The sequence below is a fragment of the Pelophylax lessonae genome (genome assembly GCF_965119305.1).
Source record: "Pelophylax lessonae genome assembly, chromosome: 1".
Taxonomy (NCBI): Eukaryota; Metazoa; Chordata; class Amphibia; order Anura; family Ranidae; genus Pelophylax; species Pelophylax lessonae.
In genome coordinates this window covers 630,904,838-630,928,880 of record NC_138768.1, presented here as the reverse complement: position 1 = coordinate 630,928,880, position 24,043 = coordinate 630,904,838, and the positions used below count along the sequence as shown (strand labels likewise).

The window sequence follows — 24,043 nt, the reverse complement described above, 5'->3', positions numbered from 1 at the left end:
GGTCCGTTCCCATCCGATTCCCCCGTAGAGATGCATGGGGACCTGACAGCTGCGTCTCCGCACACAGCGCGGAGACTCAGCTGTCATCCTCCCCCCCGCGCTGAGAAAAATGGAGTCCGCCTGATGCACTCTGTGTGTGAAAGGACCCTAAAGGTCAAGCAGGATTTTAGAAAAATGTTTTAAATTACTATCAGTGTCAGTTAGGGGTTTATTTACTAAAGCTAGAGAGGGTACAATTAGTCACAATTCTGCAGAGAAACCAATCATCTTCTAACATCAGCATGTTTAATTAAGCTTTAGCAATAAAACATGGAAGCTGATTGGTTTCTCTGCAGAATTGTGACTAATTTTGCCCTCTCTAGCCTTAGTAAAAAAAAAAAAAAAAAAAACCCTTAGGCCCCTCTCACACAGGCGGACCGTTCAGATCTGCCTGTCCGTTTTTTTGGCGGATCTGAACGGTCCCTGCAAGCTTCTCTATGGGACATCGGATTGCAGCGGGGACATGTCCGCTGACACCCGATCCGTCAAATCTGGACGGATGGAAACCCTATTTTCCATCCGTCCAGCGGATCGGATGGGATCGGATGAGAACGGACCGACGGTCCATCCGATTCCCCCATAGAGATCTATGGGGCTGTGACAGCTGTGTCTCCGCACACAGTAAGAAAAGCGGAGTCCGTTTGACGGACTTACTGTGTGAAAGGTGCCTAAGCCCCCATTCACACTGGGGCGACGCTACTTCGCACCGCGACCTCCGAGGTCGCGGTGCGAGCAGCGCGCCGCTACCTCGGAGCGGCCGTCACGGACTTCGTAACATTGAAGTCTATGGCGGTCACCTCCTGGTCGCCCCAAAGAAGCTCCGGACCCTTTTTCTGAGTCGGAGCGACTTGTGTCGCTCCTATCAGAACGGGTCCGCAGCTTCCCTATGGGAGGCGACCTGCGGCGACCTGTGAGGCGACCAGGTCGCCTCACAGGTCGCCCCAGTGTGAACGGGGGCTAAGTGTAAATGTCAGTTTGTTTCAGGTAGGACAAAAAAACAACAAATAACATACACATATGTGGTATTTTTGTAACTGTCAGGTTATGGTAAAAACAAGAAATATACAACTACAGCTTTTTTTTACTATTTTGGGCCAGTTTTCGTTTGATAATAAAACAAAAAAAAAATCAGGACATATCCATTACGATTTACCAAGGGAGCCCAAATTGTCCTGAAAAAACGCTGTATAATCTACCTGGATGCACAAAGTATTTGTGATGATCTGTACTGTTTTACTAACACAAGTCAAAGTTGCAAAATTGTGCTTAGGCATTAACATTTGTTTTACCCTTAGGCGCAAAGGGGTTAAAGCATTTACAAGCATCAGATGGTATACTTTGCAAGAACCACTGCATACATGTCTTCAAATGTGCTTTTTATCCGAGATGTCCAGCATATAATCCTTTGCATACTAATTTATCAGGCTTTTTAGAAGGGTTGCTTGCTATCACATAGAGCACAACTAATGTATACAGTACTTACCTCTGCTTCTATGAGGCAATGTTCCCAAGCTTCCTTACTGGTACTATCTGCATGAGCTGCTCAGTGTGCAGTTTAACCACTTGCCCACCGCTCACATGGAGCGTACTGCGGCAAAGTGGCACGATCCCGCCCAGAGACGTAGACCTACATCGCTGGACTCCTCCCCCTGTAGGCGGCACTCGCGCGCCGCCAGAGGCGTGCTCCCGCTGTTTTCATTCACAGCGGGAGTCGGGCCAGGGGAGGAGCAGCGGCGATCGCCGCTGCTCTGCCCCGATCATCGGGGAATCGAGTGAGGAGATCTGCCCGCCTGTGTAAACAGAGCGGGCGGATCTCCATAGTGACAGGGAGTGACAGATCGGACTGTTCAGCATAGCTGGACATCCGATCTGTCCCTGTCTCACACAGACACCTCCCCCCCCACACGTCAGTAAGCACCAGGCATACATTAACCCCTCCCTCTCCAATAAAATTAACCCCTTCACTGCCAGTGTCATTTTTACAGTAACAGTGCATATGTATAGCACTGATTACTGCAGTAATGTCAGTGGTACCCCCAAAAGTGTCAAAAATGTCAGTCAAGGGTCCGATCTGTCCGCCGCAATGTCGCAGTCCCGCAAAAAAATCGCAGATCACCGCCATTACGCGTTAAAAAAAAACACCAAAAATGACAGAAATCTTTCCCTTAGTTAGTAAACGCAATAACTTTTGCGTAAACCAATCAAAATACGCTTATTGCGATTTTTTTTTACCAAACATAGGTAGCAGAAAACAAATTGGCCAAAAATGTAAAAAAAATTTGATTTTTAAATTTTTTGGGGGGGAATTTCATATAGAAAAATGTTAAAAATATTGTTATTTTTTCAAAATAAACGCTCTTTTTTTGTTTATAGCGCAAAAAGTAAAAATCGCACAGGTGATCAAATACCACCAAAAGAAAGCTCTGTTTGTGGGAAAAAAAGGACGTAAATTTCGTTTGGGTACGGCGTCGCACGACCGCGCAATTGTCAGTTAAAGTTGCACAGCGCCGAATCGCAAAAAGTGGCCTGGACGGAAGACAGCAAAATCCTCCGGTGGTAAAGTGGTTAAATACGTTTTTTACATTGGGGGGACATACAGAGCCCCTTCTGCAGTAAAAAACCTTCTTAGCAATTTGTTTCTTTAAGTAAAGCTCCACTCTAAAGCTGAAGCTTAGGTATGGCAGTTTTTACATTTGTAACAATTGAACCAACTTGGGCCTATGTAAGTATGTACTGTATGTGTCAATCCTGTGGGATCCCAATGAAAGCTGGAAATTACTGCGGTAGGCACTGCTGCTCCAGATATCTCCACTAGCTTTCAGGTCCTGTTCTGTGCAGCTGCACTGCTGCTTAGTGAATACAGGAGGTTGTTAAAGAGGTGATGTTGCTAACTCCACTTCATCCAATCAGAGACACTTTGCATTCATTGAGAAAATGTAAAGTGTTCACTAAGTAGCAGGGCAGCTTCTTGGCACAGGATCTGGAACTTGTAGCAATCACTGTGCCTACTACAGTGATTTCCAGCTTCCACAGGGATCTCACAGGTATGGCACATAAATACTTACCTTGGTCTAAGATGGACCAATGTAACTATGTAAAAATGACCATACCTAAAGTTCAGCTTTAATTCTGGGCTGTGCACCCAGTCCTATCATGCTCTAGTGTGTGTGTGTGTGTTTATAAGTATGCAGTGGACAGAGCGAGAACAGCGCATTGTTGCCCAAAACAAATAGAAAGAAAAAGCCAGCCCTAACTGCCAGTAATGAGCAAGCCAGTTTCAAAGCCAGAGCTATGCATGCAGAAATGTTCCATCTGCAAATAACCATTGATTTTCTGAAACACAAGTGTCTGTTTTCCTAAACTCTGATTCTCTTCAGATCAGACAAATCTACATGTACAGTATCTCACAAAAATGAGTACACCCCCACATTTTTCTAAATATTTTATTATATCTTTTCATGTGACAACATTGAAGAAATGACATTTTGATACAATGTAAAGTAGTGAGTGTACAGCCATGGTTGAAGGAAAGAAAATTGGATAAAGTATTGCATTCTTTAAAGGAGAAGTATAGCCAAAGTTATTTTGGCTACACTTCTCCTACGCAGGGCAGTTCGTACTGCACTCCTGTGATCTGTTTTCAGTCGACGAGGGGCTGAAGCTGACATCACAGAGCCGGTCCAGGCTCTGGAAAGATCCTGACCATATGATCAGGATCCACCCAGAAGCCTAGACCAACAGCTGGCTCAGCCTCTCAGCAATCTGCTGGGAGACTGAGCCAGCCGCTCCCACCCCCTCCACAGCCTATCTCTCCAGTGAGCACTGGAGGGGCAGAGCATAGAATAGGGGAATGAATGTCACTGGCCCTCTGCTCACAGAATGCTGAGAACAGAGCAATCAGCGGTCTTTGATTGCTCAGTTCTCAGTGTAGGGCTGGTGGGGTACAGATGAAGCATCGGATCGATGCTGCGTCCACCTAGCGTGAGTATTAATGTTTTTTTTTTTCTGAATCCCATACTTCTCTTTTAATCCTCTGTCTTCTCAAACCCTCTGGTTATATACAAAAATTCCAAGCGCTGATAATCAAGACCCTCTAAAAATGTATTGACCAATAAGACACTGGAGTATCCAAACCAAACAATCATTGTGCTGCCAGTCCCAAGCATAGGATGTAAATGCAATGGAACGAAACACTGAAAATGGACAGCGCACAGGAGTAACAATGAGGTGTCAAAGGGGAATCAACAGGTAGCGATCCATACTGAATGTCAATTTATTGAATTAATAAAACCAGGGATTGCAAACACGTTACCACATGGGATTGGATGGTGGTGAGGACATTGTGGAATGACAGTTGCCAATAGTCAATATGGGGTAGTCCAACGCTGTACCTCCTTGGAGATGTGAGGGTGTCCAGGGAATGGGAGCCACTGTGGAGTAGAAAGAGGATCCTGGCCGATCACTGCCAGCGCATGTGTAAGCCGTGGTACTGGAGCGCCGAGGGTAGCGCGGAGTCTGGAAGTGACATCGCAGGAACCAGCCTGGAATGCAAGCAAGCCTGTTGCCATGACTACACATTTCATGAGCATGCGCTTTGTCAAGTCACTGACTTTTCATGTGGTAATGTTTGCAATCCCTGGTTTTATTTGTTCAATAAATTGACATTTAATATGGATCGCTGCCTGTTGATTCCCCTTTGACACCTCATTGTTACTCCTGTGCGCTGTCCATTTTCAGTGTTTCAAAACCTCTGTTTACACCCTTTTAATCGAGTTGGTGCATGCTGCAATAAAGAAGCTCATTTACATTAAATGGACCTTTAATGAGCCTCGTACCTGCACTTCTTTTGGGCAAGGCAAAGTACAGTGCATTCACATCTGTGGTGCTGGGCGTTGAGGTTACACTGTACAGTATATGTGTATTGGGGTACCATTAACAGTGTATGGCAAAACAACACACATTTATGGTACACATTGTGGTTCTTCTTGAACAATATTCTGTAGCTGAATATGTCCACATAGGTGTGAATCCAACCTAATATGTAACTGCACGTATAAGCCCTTATTGCTCCTCAACTGCTGAAGTAACCCTGTCACGAGAGACCAATGCTGACCTTCTAAAGATGTTACCCAGCTGAAATACTGATCCTCTGGCTTCAATACGTTGAGTCACTAACCCAGAACAAGGAGTCTCAGAGTAAATACCTTTAGGCCTCTTGCACACGGGAGTGGACAAAAATAAAAGTTTTTTACCAATTTGAAAAGGGATGCATTGTTGTCTATGGAACAATTCACACAGCTGAGTAAAGATGAGTAATGCAGCAATGAGTACAAATCCATAAAACAAATATAGAAAATTTTACATTTGAGCGCAGTAATTTACTCACATACGTGTGTTTACTCGTCTATAAGCATATTTACGCACGTATAAATGAGTATATTCATAAAGAAGAATTTTACTTGTCTATACGTTTACGCAACTTTACACGCCAATACTCAATAATACTCATGGTTTTACACAATTTTTTACTCACAGACTCTCTGTCAACATGTTCCAGAGTAAACATCAGTAAATTATGACGCCCTTGTGCATGGGGCCATAATGGGAAGAATAGAAGCTATGCATACAAGTAGCATTTTAAAGCAGTAAGCGATGGCAGCCTACGTATTTTATCAATCCAGATTTCCTTAAACCTTTCCTCTAATAATGTATAAAGAGACCTAATTGGTTGGTTAAAAAGCTGTAATAAAGTAGGACCTGGGAAAGAGGCTTTATACTATTCTGATCCTCTGAGCTTCGTTCTTTTTCAGAACAAAGGTCTCTTTACATTGATCACACTTCAGGACATGTTGGATGACCTGTCTATTGCCACGTGATGTGGTTTCTTTTGCAAACCCCTATGTCAGTACATAACACTGTAGCAATGTAGGGATCAGTAAAAGGAATCATGGTGCACATTGGGAGACACAGTCACAGACACAGTCATCCAACACTTCTGGATGTGATGAATGTGAATATTCTTCAGGTGGCTGTAGCTGTTCAACAGATCAATAAACAGACAGCGGGGCACACAAGTGTTAGGCCCCTTTCACACTATCCGTCCGTCGGACTGATTCCGTTTTTCTCAGCGGGGGATTTTCTCAGCAGGAGGACAGCTGTGTCTCCGCGCTGTGTGCGGAGACACATCTGTCAGTTCCCCATGCATCTCTATGGGGGAAATCGGATGGGAACGGACCGTCGGTCCGTTCTCATGCGATCCGATCCACTGGACGGATGGAAAATAGGGTTTCCATCTGTCCAGATTTGACGGATCGGGTTGAATGTCAGCGGACATGTCTCCGCTGCCATCCGATGCCCCATAGGAATGCATGGGGGGACCGTTCAGATCCGCCAAAAAAAACGGACAGGCGGATCTGAACGGTCCTCCTGTGTGAAAGGCCTTTTCTTTTTGCAGGTCCTGTTTTTGGTAAATCATTTTAACCAACCAAGAGATGCTTTAAAGTGGAATTAAACTTCCATCTATTGTTTGTACTTATAGTTAAGCCTATAATAAGGCTTACCTATAGGTACTGTAAATATCTCCTAAACATGAACTATTTAGGAGGTAATTTCTGCATATGCAGCTGATGACATCATCGGCACATGCGCTCTGAAGGAACGGACACCCCTGCCATTTCTTCAGAGCCTGTGCCGTGACCGGCGGCTCCCACACATGCCAAACAAGGGTTTCTCGCGCAGCTTCAGCCAGTCACACAGCAGGAGTCAGCGAAGGAGATGGGTGAAGATGGATACGGCCTCCAGCAGAGATAACAAGGGCCTTGTTTGCAGGCAAGTCTCATAACATGCTAGTTTGTGATGCATACTAGCACATTATTGCTTTACTTTTGCAGGTAAAAAAAAAAAAAAAATGGCGCTTTAATTCCTTTTTAACCCTTTTAATGCCTCCAACTTGATGTAAACAAACTCAGGGCTATAAAATTTACCAATTGCACACTGCAGTTGTAACTGCACTGCTATTTAAGCAAGTGATCAACTGTAAATAAACATTCCTGGGACCAGGGAACATAATGACTGTCATTTTGACAGCTTGATTCAGCACCATGAGGTGAAAGGATACCAGCAGTAGGGATTAAGCTAACAAGCTAACAAGTCAGCAAGCTGCAGAAAACGAACACAAAGACAAAGAAAATTGCTTTTCAAGTACTGAGCCATGCATAAATGTCAAGTTGAACTCGAGGATATAATCAAAGTTCAGCTTGCCAAAGCGAACAGGTTCTAGCTGTCATTTATACAAAGGCATGTAAAAAAAGGAAGCAGAACTCTGGCTGGTTACCAAGGGCATGCAACTATTTTCCCTTGCTTCTTAATTTTTATAGGTTTGCAGCCTAACTGTATAAAACATAGCATGTAGCATAGCTACATAGTAAAACTGAATTGCCTACAGGACATCTAAATACCCCCCCCCCTCCCAATATGTTCTGTATCTTTATTTTAGCCAATGTAGTAAGCTGATTCATAGGGCTTGCTTTAAAGAGAAGGTTAATGTTTATGTAACAATTTTTTGTAGGTTCTAAAATAATACAATTTGGAAATCAGCCTAATAAAAATAGATGTAAATTTTATATTTATTTATATATTTGTATATGGTATTAAAATATTTTTTTCATTGAAAAAAAAAGAAACCTTACATAACAGTGATTTTGTTGCCGTTATAGAATTCTACCAGCAGAGGGCAGCAAATTAGGATACAGTATTATGGTTGAAATAGTTAGGGGAGACATGTTGCTACATGTTTCTTTTTCTCGTAGTAAACTGACTAGTAACTGAATTTGAATTTTTAAATCACTTTTATATTGAGGTAAAAAAAATATATTACAAAGTTATTTCTTAGTGAATACAACTTAAAGAGGAAGTAAACCCTCCTCAGGAAGTTGTACCTATAGGTAAGCCTATGTTAAGGCTTACCTATAGGTACTGTAAATATCTCCTAAACTTACACCGTTTAGGAGATATTTACCTTTAATGCAGCCAGTGACGTCACTGGCGCATGCGCTCTGAAGGAACGGCTGATCGTGCCGTTCCTTCAGAGCCCCGTGCCGTGACCGTCGGCTCCCGTGCGCGTGCGCGGGAGTGACGTCACCGCGGCTCCGGCCAATCAGATGACCGGATGCCGCGATCCCGGAAGACGGGCGACATGTCATGTCGCCCGTCATACAGGTAAGAGAGCGGCACGGCGGGGGCTCGTTCTAAGGTAAGTATTTCATAATGAGCTAGTATGCGAAGCATACTAGCTCATTATGTTTTTCTCTTGCAGGTTGTAAAAAAAAAAATTTTTTTTTAAATGAGTTTACAACCTCTTTAAAATGAAAGCGAAGATGAAACCCTGGTTATAATTGAACTTGTACTCTAGGCAGATATAAAAAAGAGAATAAAATAAAAGAGATGAATGCAGCTCTATAATTATTCTCACATCATACATTTTTTTGTGCAAGTAGCGAAAGTGTCCATTCACACTGGTACGACTTGTCAGGCGACTTGGTCAGCCTGACAAGTCACGCACCGTCGCGTCCCATAGTGTAGTACAGGAACGGTTCTAATAGGAGCGACACAAGTCGCTCCAACTTCCGTGCAAGTCGTGCCGAAGTCGCAGTGCACGCGACTTCACAGGTCGCCCCGAAAGTCATGCCGCTTCAGTGTGAACCGGCACTAAGTGCCTATTTTTGACGTGGTATGAATCTCATTCCTAGTACATTGTGTACCGCAGAGCTCAATGAGTTGGGGGGGGGGGGGAGAAGCAGCACAAGTAGCCAGTCGGGTCTGTTGCAGTGCAAAATGCATTCTGATAGGGGGAGAGAGCAGAATGACACAGAAATAAGCTCATCGGTGTGCTGCTTCTTATTTCTCTGTCCAGAGGGTCCTGAAAGTGAAACTGCAGCAGGAAAAAATCAGATCAGACAGGGCTGTGCTATGTTGAAGAGCTTTTTAAATCTCAGATAGAAATAGAAATTCTTTGGCTTGGCAAAGCATTACCCATATGCAGCACTCTCCTAGGTTGGTTGCAAAGATAGGTAAATTTAGCCCTTTTTGGCTCCTCTGTAATCATTGGAGCAGTTACAGATTTTTCTGGGCTTTTCTAGATCTCGCATGATTCAGATTTCATTGTTTCCCCCTGCATTCTAAAGGCTTCCAGAACATAGGGTTGGGAGATTCAAATGGTCAGCTTGAACATTTATTGTGCTGCAGCTAATCCGTGGGGAGGTGTGCCCAGTAGATGGCTGGGGGGTACATAAATAGTCTTGAGCAGTTATGTTCTCGTCCTGCTGGAGAGGTTTACTAGTCTTAGGGGCTGCTGCCCCTTTGAGGCAGTTCTGCTGGAGTCTGCCAACATTCATTAAGGGTCCCAGCTATAGCAGAGCTGGGGGGCCTATTCCTCATTACCTTTGGTGCTAACCAAGCAGTTGCAGCTAATGATCTGGTCTGGAGAACTCACTGAATAGTTGCCTGATGGAGGCAGGAACGTGTGTAGCTGCCCTGGGATATTGTGAGTACTGACCTGAGCTCAGGATCCTAGTAACTGTGTGCTGTTCTATTTTGGGGTGCAAGTGTTAGCTCTCTCTAAGACAGCTCATACAGGGTCTCAATCCTGGTGTTCCCCTTTGTTCCTGGCTTAAAGACTGTTCAATGTAGTTTCACCTAGTAAATCATGTCCTGCTGTTACAAGCCAGAATTTTTGGAGTATCCCATACCACTAAACCTCCCTCCCATTACAAGTTCTACAAGCAATAAATTGTAAAAAGACAACCCCTAGTCTGTTTCTTGGAGCCAGAGTGAGTGGCCCGTTGCTTCAGTGATTGATGGCCTCTGCACCGTTTGGGGAAAAGCCAGTTAAAATCAGCAGCTTCTACGGGGGTAGCACTACACATATACTGTGGGGAAAATAATTATTTGATCCCCTGCAGATTTTGTAAGTTTGCCCATGTAAAAGAAATGAAGGATCTATAATTTTTATCATAGGTGTATTTTAAATAAACATTTGTCGTTGGTGGGTCTTCCACCATGACAATGACCCAAAACATACCCCAAGGCAACAAAGGAGTAGCTCAAGAAGAAGCACATTAAGGTCATGGAGTGGCCTAGTCACTCTCCAGACCTTAATGCTAATAGAAATTTTATGGAGGGAGCTAAATTTCGAGTTGCGAAGAGACAGCCAAGAAACCTTAAAGGATTTAGAAAAGAACTGTAAAGAAGAGTGGACCAAAATCCCTCCTGAGATGTGTGCAAACCTGGTCATCAACTACAAGAAACGTCCTACCTCTATGCTTGCCAACAAGGGTCTCTCCACCAAGTACTAAGTCATGTTTTGCTTGGGGATCAAATACTTATTTTACTCACTGAACTGCAACCTAATTTATAGCATTTGTATCATGTGTTTTTTTTTTTTTTGTTTTTTTTTTGTTTTTTTTTTGGTTGACATTATGTCTCTATCCTTTAAAATACACCTATGATAAAAATGATGGATCTTTAATTTCATTGTAAGTGAGCAAACGTGTAGACATGTATAATGAAGATGAATAAAATAGCTTTAGTCGTAGCTGATTTTCGAAGGAAAAAAAAAAAGAACTTCCACAACTGGTATTCCCTGTGTCGCTTTAAAAATGTTAAACTACTGTAACAATACTAATGGTCCAAAGTTTTGTATATGTTTGACCTGTACCTGGTACCTGATTTTAGTATGTGAACACTTTGTAAACTGATCTCTTTCAGGCGCTGTTTTAGATGAGGATACTGGAAAAGTACTTGTTGTACAGGACAAAAATAAGGTAAGCTTAAACTTTTAAAAAAGCCCAAACTTTACTAATACTTAGGGCATAAAAAGCATAGCATAAGCATTCTGCACATAGTCATCATCTGTTATAAGCATTGATCCTAAATTTAGGGAAGAGTTATACAAATTGAGCAAAACATAAGCAGTGATAAAACCTACAAAATGCTCCCTAAAAGAAATTGCTTTATTGGGAACATTGCCTATATTTTAAAGCAGTCCTTGCAGTACAATGCAAGCTCAGCATATACTGCCCCTTCCCCTGTTAGGAGTGAAATGTACTTTTAAAAAAAACATACTTGCCTTACTCCTGAACTTCTACATCGTTAGCTTTTTGCAAGATTTCTGGGAAATGCAGAGCAGGCAAATTCTCACGTGAAGACACTCCAGTCAATTGCAGAAACAACTTTCTGTGAGATTTTGGCTGTTCTGTATTCCCCCAGATCTCCTTGGAAGGACAGGGATGTCACTTTAGCCTAGGTCTCACAGGGGAAACATAGGGGAAAGGTAAGAAAATGGCTGTGACATGTACTTTTCACACCTACTAACAGCACGCCTACAAACAGCAGGTGATTTTTTTAAAGAGGAAGGGGGCCTGGAACTGGCTATGTTTCTCAGTACCTCCACTGGCTCATTATATTTAGTTTTGAATTTTCATTTTTTTTTGTTCTTTTTACATAATATTGCTGTGCATATCTTCCTTCCTTCCACTTTGAATTCTTGAATTTTCACTTTGCTCTGCATTTCTGGCTCTGCACAGTTTCTCAAATTTTACTAGTTGCTATGGACAGTTTGTGCACAAATATACCCGTGGGTTCCAGAATAAAAGGCTTGATGACATTACTTTTGTAAATGCCAGGCATAGGAAATGCATCTCACAGAAACCTTAGGAGAAAAGTGGTGCACACAGGGAAAGTTGACAACCATTTTCTTTATGTTTAGCACTGGCCACAGGACATCAAAGCCAAGGGTAATTTTGGAACATGTGTGTGTTATTTATATATATATATATATATATATATACACAGTATCTCACAAAAGTGAGTACACCTCTCACATTTTTGTAAATATTTTATTCTATCTTTTCATGTGACAACACTGAAGAAATTACACTTTGCTACAATGTAAAGTAGTGAGTGTACAGCTTGTATAACAGTATAAATTTGCTGTCCCCTCAAAATAACTTAACACACAGTCATTAATGTCTAAACCGCTGGCAACAAAAGTCAAAATGTCCAAATTGGGCCCAAAGTGTCAATATTTTGTGTGGCCACCATTATTTTCCAGCACTGCCTTAACCCTCTTGGGCATGGAGTTCACCAGAGCTTCACAGGTTGCCACTGGAGTCCTCTTTCACTCCTCCATGACGACATCACGGAGCTGGTGGATGTTAGAGACCTTGCACTCATCTACCTTCCATCTGAGGATGGCCCACAGATGCTCGATAGGGTTTAGGTCTGGAGACATGCTGTGCCAGTCCATCACCTTTACCCTCAGCTTCTTTAGAAAGGCAGTGGTTGTCTTGGAGGTGTGTTTGGGGTCCTTATCATGTTGGAATACTGCCCTGGGGCCCAGTCTCCAAATGGAGGGGATCATGCTCTGCTTCAGTATGTCACAGTACATGTTGGCATTCATGGTTCCCTCTATAAACTGTAGCTCTCCAGTGCTGGCAGCACTCATGCAGCCCCAGACCATGACACTTCCACCACCATGCTTAACTGTAGGCAAGACACACATACAGTGGGTACAGAAAGTATTCAGACCCCCTTAAATTTTTCACTCTTTGTTATATTGCAGCCATTTGCTAAAATCATTTAAGTTCATTCTTCTTCCTCATGAATGTACACATAGCACCCATACTGACAGAAAAACACAGAATTGTTGACATTGTTGCAGATTTATTAAAAAAGAAAAACTGAAATATCACATGGTCCTAAGTATTCAGACCCTTTGCTGTGACACTCTTCTGATCATCCTTGAGATGGTTCTACACCTTCATTTGAGTCCAGCTGTGGTTGATTATACTGATTGGACTTGATTAGGAAAGCCACACACCTGTCTATATAAGACCTTCCAGATCACAATGCATGTCAGAGCAAATGAGAATCATGAGGTCAAAGGAACTGCCTGAAGAGCTCAGAGACAGATCTGGCCAAGGTTACAAAAAGATTTCTGCTGCACTTAAGGTTCCTAAGAGCACAGTGGCCTCCATAATCCTCAAATGGAAGACGTTTGGGACGACCAGAACCCTTCCTAGAGCTGGCCGTCCGGCCAAACTGAGCTATCGGAGGAGAAGAGCCTTGGTGAGAGAGGTAAAGAAGAACCCAAAGATCACTGTGGCTGAGCTCCAGAGATGCAGTCAGGAGATGGGAGAAAGTTGTAGAAAGTCAACCATCACTGCAGCCCTCCACCAGTCGGGCTTTATGGCAGAGTGGCCGGACGGAAGCCTCTCCTCAGTGTAAGACACATGAAAGCCCGCATGGAGTTTGCTAAAAAACACCTGAAGGACTCCAAGATGGTGAGAAATAAGATTCTCTGGTCTGATGAGACCAAAATAGAACTTTTTGGCCTTAATTCTAAGCGGTATGTGTGGAGAAAACCAGGCACTGCTCATCACCTGTCCAATACAGTCCCAACAGTGAAGCATGGTGGTGGCAGCATCATGCTGTGGGGGTGTTTTTCAGCTGCAGGGACAGGACGACTGGTTGCAATCGAGGGAAAGATGAATGCGGCCAAGTACAGGGATATCCTGGACAAAAACCTTCTCCAGAGTGCTCTGGACCTCAGACTGGGCCGAAGGTTTACCTTCCAACAAGACAATGACCCTAAGCACACAGCTAAAATAACGAAGGAGTGGCTTCACAACAACTCCGTGACTGTTCTTGAATGGCCCAGCCAGAGCCCTGACTTAAACCCAATTGAGCATCTCTGGAGAGACCTAAAAATGGCTGTCCACCAACGTTTACCATCCAACCTGACAGAACTGAAGAGGATCTGCAAGGAGGAATGGCAGAGGATCCCCAAATCCAGGTGTGAAAGACTTGTTGCATCTTTCCCAAATAGACTCCTGGCTGTATTAGATCAAAAGGGGGCTTCTACTAAATACTGAGCAAAGGGTCTGAATACTTAGGACCATGTGATATTTCAGTTTTTCTTTTTTAATAAATCTGCAACAATGTCAACAATTCTGTGTTTTTCTGTCAGTATGGGGTGCTATGTGTACATTCATGAGGAAGAAGAATGAACTTAAATGATTTTAGCAAATGGCTGCAATATAACAAAGAGTGAAAAATTTAAGGGGGTCTGAATACTTTCCGTACCCACTGTATATTTGTACTCTTTACCTGGTTGCCGCCACACATGCTTGACACCATCTGAACCAAATACTCTTATCTTGGTCTCGTCAGACCACAGGACATGGTTCCAGTAAGCCATATCCTTAGTCTGCTTGTCTTCAGCAAACTGTTTGCGGGCTTTCTTGTGCATCATCTTTAGTAGAGGCTTCCTTCTGGGACGACCAATTTGATCCAGTGTGCGGCGTATGGTCTGAGCACTGACAGGCTGACCCCCCCACCCCTTCAACCTCTGCAGCAATGCTGGCAGCACTCGTACATCTATTTCCCAAAGACAACCTCTGGATATGACACTGAGCACGTGCACTCAACTTCTTTGGTCGACCATGGCGAGGCCCGTTCTGTGTGGAACCTGTCCTAATAAACTGCGGTAACAGCTGCAGCTCCTTTTCAGGGTCTTGGCAATCTTCTTATAGCCTAGGCCATCTTCTTGTAGAGCAACAATTCTTTTTATCAGATCCTCAGAGAGTTCTTTGCCATGAGGTGCCATGCTGAACTTCCAGTGACCAGTATTAGAAAATGAGAGCAAAAACACAAAATTTAACACACCTGCTCCCCATTCACACCTGAGACCTTGTAACACTAACGAATCACATGACAACGGGGAGGGAAAAAGGCTAATTTGGCCATTGTCACTTAGGGGTGTACTCACTTTTGTTGCTAGCGGTTTAGACATTAATGGCTGTGTTGAGTTATTTTGAGGGGACAGCAAATTTACACTGTTATACAATCTGTACACTCACTACTTTACATTGTAGCAAAGTGTCATTTCTTCAGTGTTGTCACATGAAAAGATATAATAAAATATTTTCAAAAATGTGAGGGGTCTACTCACTTTTGTGAGATACTGTGTGTATTGTATATATATATATATATATATATATATATATATGTGTGTATTTAACCACTTGCCGACCGGTCACGTTGACCGTACTGCGGCAAAGTGGCTCGATTCCGTCCAGCGACGTAGACCTACGTCGCTGGACTCCTCCCCCTGTAGGCGGCGTTCCCGCTGTTTTCAGTCACAGCGGGAGTCGGGCCAGGGGAGGAGCGGCGGCGATCGCTGCTGCTCTTCCCCGATCGTCGGGGAATCGAGTTTGGAGATCCGCCCCTTGTGTAAACAGAGCTGGCGGATCTCCTAAGTGACAAGGAGTGATAGATTGCAGTGTTCAGCATAGCTGAACATGCGATCTGTCCCTGTGTCACTCAGTCACCTCCCCCCACACACGTCAGTAAGCACCAGGCATACATTAACCCCTCCCTCTCCAATAAAATTAACTCCTTCCCTGCCAGTGTCATTTTTACAGTAAAAGTGGATATTTATAGCACTGATTACTGTAGAAATGTCACTGGTACCCCCAAAAGTGTCAAAAATGTCAGTCAAGGGTTCCGATCTGTCCGCCGCAATGTCGCAGTCCCGCAAAAAAAAATTGCAGATCACCGCCATTACACGTTAAAAAAAAAACACCAAAAATTACAGAAATCTTTCCCTTAGTTAGTAAACGCAATAACTTTTGCGCAAACCAATCAAAATACGCTTATTGTGATTTTTTTACCAAACATAGGTAGCAGAAAACAAATAGGCCAAAAATGAAAAAAAAATTTCGATTTTTACATTTTGGGCGGAATTTCATATAAAAAAATTTAAAAAATATTGTTATTTTTTCAAAATAAACGCTCTTTTTTTGTTTATAGCGCAAAAAGTAAAAATCAGTTGTCAGTTAAAGTCGCACAGCGCCGAATCGCAAAAAGTTGCCTGGACGTAAGACAGCAAAATCCTCCGGTGGTAAAGTGGTTAAAAGTACCCATAGATATTAGATATCAGTCACCTCATCCTAGATATTTTTACCAGATAAGGTGATGATTTCATGGCAACCTGCTAATATAAGGCTACTCCAAGAAGACACAGTTGGAAAGGTTGGCTTCAGAGGTACCTGCAGTGCTCCTCTATGTTAGGCTTAACCACTTAAGCCCCGGAGGATTTTGCTGCTCAAAGACCAGGGCCTATTTTGCGATTTGGCACTGCGTGACTTTAACGGACAATTGCGCGGTCGTGCAAAGCAGACAGATCGGACTCCTGACTGACATTGTTGACACTTTTGGGGGTACCAGTGACATTACTACAGTAATCAGTGCTATAAATATGCACTGTTACTATAAAAATGACACTGACAGGGAAGGGGTTAACTTTATTAGAGATCCAGGGGTTAAGTGTGTCCCTAGGGGCGTGATTCTAACTGTCAAGGGGCATGGCTTTTGAAGTAACCACAGAGACAAAAGATCCTACATAGCAGGATCGTATAGTCTCTGCTGTTACACCAGGGAGAATGACAGGCGGCTTTGTTTACATCAGCCGCCTGCCTTTCTCCCTCTCCAGCGGGAGTTTGCAAGTGACCGGCGGACATCGGAGCCGCCGGTCACTCACACGGGGATGTGAGGGAATGAGCGGGGGCGGGAGCTCCCGCTCCCTATTGGCTCTTGGGCGAGTGACGTACCGGTACCTCACTTTGCCCAGGAGTGCCAGACTGCCGCAGTATATGTACTTGTGGCGGTCGGCAAGTGGTTAAAGTATAACTAAAGGCAAAACTTTTTTTTTTTCTTAGTTTTGTATAGAGTGGAGAGGGATTAGAACACCTGGAGATTCATATAGAGTGGAGATTCAGCCTCTCCATTTCTCCTGTTTACCATTATCATTGAAAGTGAAAGTAAGAGAAATTACCCAAATTTTAGGTTGTCCCCAGAAAAATAAAAGAGGGGATTTCTTCCAATGGGGACACTAGTTCTGGTGACCGTGTGGTCCCCACCTTGATTGACAGGGATTTCCTCTCACTTCCTGTTTGGCTATGGGACAGGAAGTGAAGGTAAATCTCCACACTGGGGCACAGATGGCAAAAAAAAAAAAAAAAAAAAATCTGACAGCTGTTATAACCCTTCCATGCTCTATCCAAAATGGAAAAAAAAAAAAGTTTTGCCTATAGTTTTACTCTGTTATGCAAAGAGCAATTTTATTTTGAAGACCAGTACTTGGTTATGTCCTCTGCTGATTCATTGCAGAGGACAATATTGGTCTAGCAATGTGACTCACAGACCTATAGAGAGACAATGGAGGTGGAAGGAACAAAGTTAGTAACCAGGATATGGTGTCTCTATCACTCCCCTGTTTTAGGGGATGAGGGGCACTGTTGCAGCAGCTGCACTTTGCCGGTTTCTTTACAAAACATAAAAACAAGTTATTCTAATCAAGGGAAGGGGATAAGGGGGAGGGGGATTCATTGCCCATGCTATGTTAATTGTGTGTAATGGCTGCTTTGGTATCCAGAACCAGAATACAAAGAGGAAGGGTGCTATGTATAATCAGCTTTATTTCCTGCAGATGGTCCAAGGTTTCATGGAACATTATTTCTTGTTCCACACCAATTCCAAAAAGCAGACACGTGCATGGCTTTTCGTTTACATATTTGCTGGTCTTTGTACGTTGCCCAGAGTTCTCTTTCAGCCATGACAATGCAAAATGCATTTTCTCATTGTGATTTTTCAGTGACTGATCTATACCTCATTGTGCAGTTACGAGGGCTGGTAATATCTTGCCGTCTTGGCTTGTTTGTTGTATAACAACAGACACAATTTTGTTAACTTTTATAGTTTGAAGGGCTGCAGCATTCCAGAAAATATATACTTTTGTTTTGTGTAAGCATCTCAGTGTAAATCCTTTAGCAGGGCCCCAAGTCTTTTCTGGCCATTATTCATGATGAGCACTACACTTGGCAGTAACTAGAAAGAACTTCTTTTGTCTCGCAGACTAAATTAAGTCATGATAAAAATTAGTCTTGGAAACTGTAATCTACAGTATTTGTTATTGCTTGTTTCAGTTGTTCCATTTTCTTATTTAACCACTTTAATACAGGGCACTTCCCTCCCTTCCCGCCCAGGCCAATTTTCCCCTTTTAGCGCTGTTGCATTTTGAATGACAATTGCGCGGTCATGCAACACTGTACTTACACCAAATTTATATCATTTTCCCCCCACAAATAGAGCTTTCTTTTGGTGGTATTTGATCACTGGTGCGATTTTTACTTTTTGCTAAACAAATAAAAAAAGACAGAAAAGTTTAAAAAAAAAAAAAGTTTTTTTGTTTATGTTATACAATTTTGTAAATAAATACGTTTTTTCCTGCACCGATGAGCACTGATGAGACTGCACTGACAGGCACTGATGAGGAGGCAATGATGGGGTGGCACTGATGGGGTGGCACTGATAGGCGGCACTGATAGGCGGCACTGATAGGCACTGATATGTGGCACTGATAGGTAGCACTGATATGCAGCATTGGTGGGCACTGATAGGCGGCACTGCTGGGCACTGATAGGCGGCATTGATGGGCACTGATAGGCGGCACTGATAGGTGGCACTGACGGGCACTAATGGGCACTGATAGGCAGCACTGGTGGGCACTGATGGGCGGCACTGATCGCCACTGACGGGCGGCACTGATGGGCACTAATGGGCACTGATAGGCGGCACTGGTGGGCAATAATGGGCACTGGTGGGCGACACTAAAGGATGGCAATGATGGGCACTTGTGGGCAGCACTGATAGGGAGGACACTGGTGGGCATCACTGATGGGGAGGGCAATGGGGGGCTCCCTGAGCCCTGATTGCCATCCCTGGTGGCCATAGTGGGCATCCCTGGGGTCATAGTGGGCATCCCTGGGGTCATAGTGGGCATCCCTGGTGGTTCTAGTGGCATCCCCCCCCCCCCGAGGGTCTGCACTGGTAATCAATGATCTGATTACCAGTGCCGACCCCCCCCCCTGTCAGGGGAGCCGCCGATCGGCGCTCCTTTACTCGTGCCTGTCAGGCACGAACTAAGGAAAGCCGATCAACGGCTGTTCCTGTTTTACTATGTGACCAGCCGTGATTGGACACGGCTGATCACATGGTAAAGAGCCTCCGTCAGAGGCTCTTTACCGAGATCGGAGGTGCAGGGTGTCAGACTGACACCTCGCATCACCGATCGCCGCTCTGCGCGCCCCCGGGGGGCGCCCAGAGCGGTGTTATCCTGCCGCCGTCATATGACGTCCGGTCAGGATAACACAACCACATTCCCGCCGTCATTTTGTAATAGGGCGGGCGGGAAGTGGTTAAGACCAGTATGCCTTAAACACATAAATATAAAAAAAATCTATTCTATCTTTCTGCTAATTTAGTGTACATTTTCATAGGGTTTCTCAGAACTAAGGTAACAGAATTAAAGAGTATTTAGATTGTAGGTATTTCTATACCTAAAGCATGTAAACATAGGGGTACTTTCATAATGTGCACTTGGACAAGCTATGGGAGCAAATATTCCTTCCCGAAAACATGAAGACTAAACAGAAATGTTATTGATTGTTGCTCAACCCAATCCAGCCTAACTGGTAAACGTGTGTAAGATAGCCTCAGCCTTGCACCATTCTACAAGCCATACCCTCTGACATGGTTCTTAGTCATAGAGCCCCAGTGGGCCAGGCGAAACATGTCAGAGGGTATGGCTTGTGGAATGGTGCAAGGCTGAGGACATCTTACACTTGTTTACCACAGACTGGATTGGGTTAAGCAGCAATCTTTCTAAGTATGCTATATACTACTGGATGGGGATATTTTTAGCCAGCACCCCATTTCTGATTACCAGCAGGACTATATACATTCCTATTTTTTTTTAAGTTAGTAGGTAAAGTGTTACTAAACCCACACCAGTAAAATCAGTCTGTATATGCAGTAAAGCATGCTGGTTATACTCACTGTGAAACCTAAGGGGTTAATCCTCATTATGTAAATCCACTTTGTGTAAAACGAATGTTTGATCCTGTCTTCTCTGATCCTCCCCTTCTTTTACTATACCCAATCCATCTGCTGATAGTACAGAGCCCTGGGGGCACTCTGCACATGCTCGGTTTGGTGTGTATTGCTAGAGAGTTTTTTTTGAGAGGGTGCATGTGATTGGCACAGGGCCAATCAGCACTGTCCAGACAGAAAGTCTGGGGTCATTCAGCCTCATAGGACAATCACGGGGGAATGAAAACTCCTCCTGCAAGCTTTAACCAGTGCTTGGCCAGACACTGATAGAAGTCACAAGACTGCTATATACTGCTAATGAGAAAAGGTATTTAGCAGTTTATATTTACTAAAATAATTGCATTTCCATGTTCTGTGTACTGTGGGAGACCAGATATGGTCCTGGGCTTAGTAACCCTTTAAGTCGTCCTCATACCTTAACATTACAGACCCTGTGTATCCAATAACAACTTAAAGTACATAAACCATATACATCATGTTCACAATACAGTTTGTCTCTTAAAAACTCATCTTCTTTCAGATGTCAGTTTGCAAAAAATGTTGTTGCAACCTAATTATGTGTAATGTACAGTAGTTATGGTCATCTCCATCTAGCGGCTGACACGCACACTACTTAGTTCAATGTTATCCCACTTGAGCGCATGCACAAGAAACCACAATAAATCTGCAAGGGGGCCCCGAGGTTTTGGCTGCCTAGGAATTTCCACAAAGTTTAATCTGGCACTGCATTCAGACAGGAGGGTATATATTACTGAAAAAGCCCCTCCACCAGATGAAAGAAAAAAATGCCAATGAAGTCTCATTAGATGTATGACATAATTTAAGCCTTGGCCAGAAATCAAGAAGTTTTATCTGTTCAAACATTTTTATTGAAGAATAAAATTGGTTTACAAAGACCAAGAACAAAAGGGAATAGTCTCAACAATAGAAATGGCGAGACAGTGTACAATAACCCAATATGAAGTTAGGGATGCAGCCCTTATAGAATGCAGGCTCAAAAGGTGGAAACCAGGAAGTTTTTAATGCAGTGCCGTCTCATGGCCTGAAGATCACAGACATCCAATATAGCGTTTCGTTCTTTCCCTGGCGCACAGAATTTTCTCAAGATTCTTGAAATCTTTTGTGATAATATGTACTTTAGATGATAATATATTTAAAGTCTTTGCAATTTAACGTTGAGGAACATTATTCTGAAATTGTTTGACAATTTTTAGATGCAGCTTTTCACAGATTAGAGAACATCTGCCTATCTTTACTTCTGACACACTTTGACTCTCTAAGGCTGGCTGGCCATACACCATTCGAATCTCAGCTGGTTCATACACCATTCGAATCTCAGCTGGTTCAGCAGGAACCGGATGAGATTCAAACCGTTAATGGGCAGGCTGAATGTACCAAGTTGATCAATTGATCAACTTGGGTACAACCAGCCTTGCTGGATTCCTTTGGGATTATTGCTAGTGGCTGCTATAGCCACTAGCCATAATCACTGTCTTCTCCCGCTGGGAGAAAACAATAGCTGATTCTCTTGTCAACCCGTGGTTGCAGGAAATAAATTTGCACCATGTATGGCCAGCCTAAGATGCTCTTTTTATACACAATAATGTTACTTACTGACCTGTTGCAAAAAGTTTAAAAATGTTCTTACAGCTCTTCCTTGTAAGTACTACTTACTTTGCCCGCTTTTTTTGCTCTGTCCCAACTTTTTTGAGACAGGTTGCTGCCATCAATTTCAAAATGACCTTATTTTTTTCTTGAAATGGTAAATTTTCCCAGTTTAAACATTTGATATGTTTTCTATGTTGTATTGTAAATAAAATACAGGTTTATGAGATTTGCTAATCATTGCATTCAGTTTCTTTGTAGTTTCTATGTAGATTTTTGTCCACACCCCAACTTTTCGGGAATCTCCCGGTGGGTTGTACAGTATATACCTGTTGCCTAGGGATATGCTGTCAGTGGATGATGGAATGTGATAGAATATGCTTCTGGAGCTTGAAATGTTGATCCTGTTTAATATAGTTTGCTTTTGCTCAATCCATTCATTTGCTGATTCCTCACTTTGCATTTATGCTCTCTCCAATCTCTGCTGGTTGGCATGGTGGATGAGTGCACAGAAGGAGCTGGTATGTGTGCGTAAAAAGTCACTCTTAATTGTAACTGCCAGTCAAGCAAAGAATTGCTCACAGTAGTGGGCCTAGAATAGAAGCAGTGCATTCTGGGAGAAATAAAGACCACACGTTTATGTGTGTACTCTTCCTATTTGTCTTATAAAAGAAAAATAAAGAAAAGCAAAACAATATAGATTTAAATAAAACACAAACAATGTAGCTATGCTGTATTAAATAGATACAATTTAATATGTTAAAAAGAAAACACTGACATCAGTGCACTAAAGAACAGTACTACAAATCCACATTCTTCAAATGATTAAATATGTGATTTTGATCAAATTACTGTATAGGCAATACAAGGCACATATTCCCCTTTTATATAGCAGCTTCTAAAATATTTCTATATTTTTAAAAATCACATTTATGCGAGTGGTACAGCTGATTGTGATAGATGAGTTCAACTAGGGCCCTTTCACGCCTCCATATCACGGTAACAATGCATTACTGCGTGCATACACTGTAGCACATTGCAACACACAGTATTGCATGGCATTAGAAAAAAAAGTATCATGCACGACTTTAGGTATGTTATGGTGCATTAGCAGGGCATTCATTTTGAATAGGCTGCCTTAATGCAACACACATTATGAAAAGACATAACGCACATTAATGCACCGCAAAGATGTAAATGGGTCCTTAAAGGGCTTGAAAACACATTGAATGTAGACCTGCATGTAGCAAGATAAAGACAGTTTATTATAGTATACAAGGCAATGTATGTGGTAACTCACAAGACATGAATGAAAGTCAAGCTGTGTAACACCATTAGATCTTGAGACATCCTCTGGGGGGAGGGGGGTGTGTGTACCATCCACTCCAAGGCGCCGTCCGTGGCTGAGTCAGTGTTTGATCGGAGGAAAGAAAGCCGGCTGCCTCCCGCCTGAGTGCACGATAAGCGGTCAGATGGAGATGACCGGCGGCTATAAGGTTCCGTAGGTGGATGGGCGCTCTCCCGTCACCAGGGGTGGTGTACTCCAACAGCGAAAAAACGGCAGGCACGACGCGTTTCTGAGCATGCGCGGGGTCAGTTTACCCGGCGCGCTCTTTCTTCAGGTGCTGGAGCGCCGTAGACTCTACAAAGTTTATATATGGCTCAGTTGATTAGTGATTCACCACAGCTGGGAAAAGGGGGAAATGGCTCGAAGATAAAAGGATTTGGAACCAGAGCTAAAAAGCAACCAGTTCATTAAAAAACACAGCAACTTTAAAAACAATTATACATAATTGCACAGGATTAAAAACATATGTCAAAGGTGGAATTGTACTCGGTTGGCTGGCCACAATTTCACGTGTATGGGACTAGAGCGACAATTTCTCATAAGACTCAGATATATGCTATGATGGATAGTAGATGATGAATAATGATAATAATCAAAAATGGAGGGGTGAACAAGAACTGATCATGACTCCTAAAAATAACAAAAGTATAAATATATATATATATAAAAAAAAAAAAAAAAAAAAAAAGGTCATAAAAAGTCATAAACATTAATAAAATAGTGGATATCTTTGGGATGAAAAACAATCTAGACCTATGGACAGCAGGTATATAGAAGGGGGAAAGGGGAAAAAAATTATAATGTTGATATATTTAGGACTAATGGTCCAGGAGGACATAATGTAACATAATAAAATATTATAACATGATAGAACATGCATCACAATACTAAAATAATATTAATTATATTATAAATATTAATTATCTATAAAAACCCCATAAATGTAATATATATAAAATATACACATAAAATTATATATATGTATATAAACCGTCTAATTAGGAAGGTGTATAAAAAACTCGAAATAAGAAATACATATAT

At 42.7% G+C, this 24,043-nt stretch overlaps 1 protein-coding gene across 1 annotated transcript in view; it reads left to right on the top strand.

Annotated features, from left to right (window-relative positions):
- Positions 1-24,043, top strand: part of NUDT6 (nudix hydrolase 6) — a gene marked incomplete at its 3' end in the record, with an annotated part of 46,907 nt that overhangs the window by 14,472 nt on the left and 8,392 nt on the right. Inside the window, exon 3 of the mRNA XM_082261551.1 lies at positions 10,804-10,859. Coding sequence (XP_082117677.1) covers positions 10,804-10,859 — 56 coding nt within the window. The remainder of the gene's footprint in view (positions 1-10,803; positions 10,860-24,043) is intronic.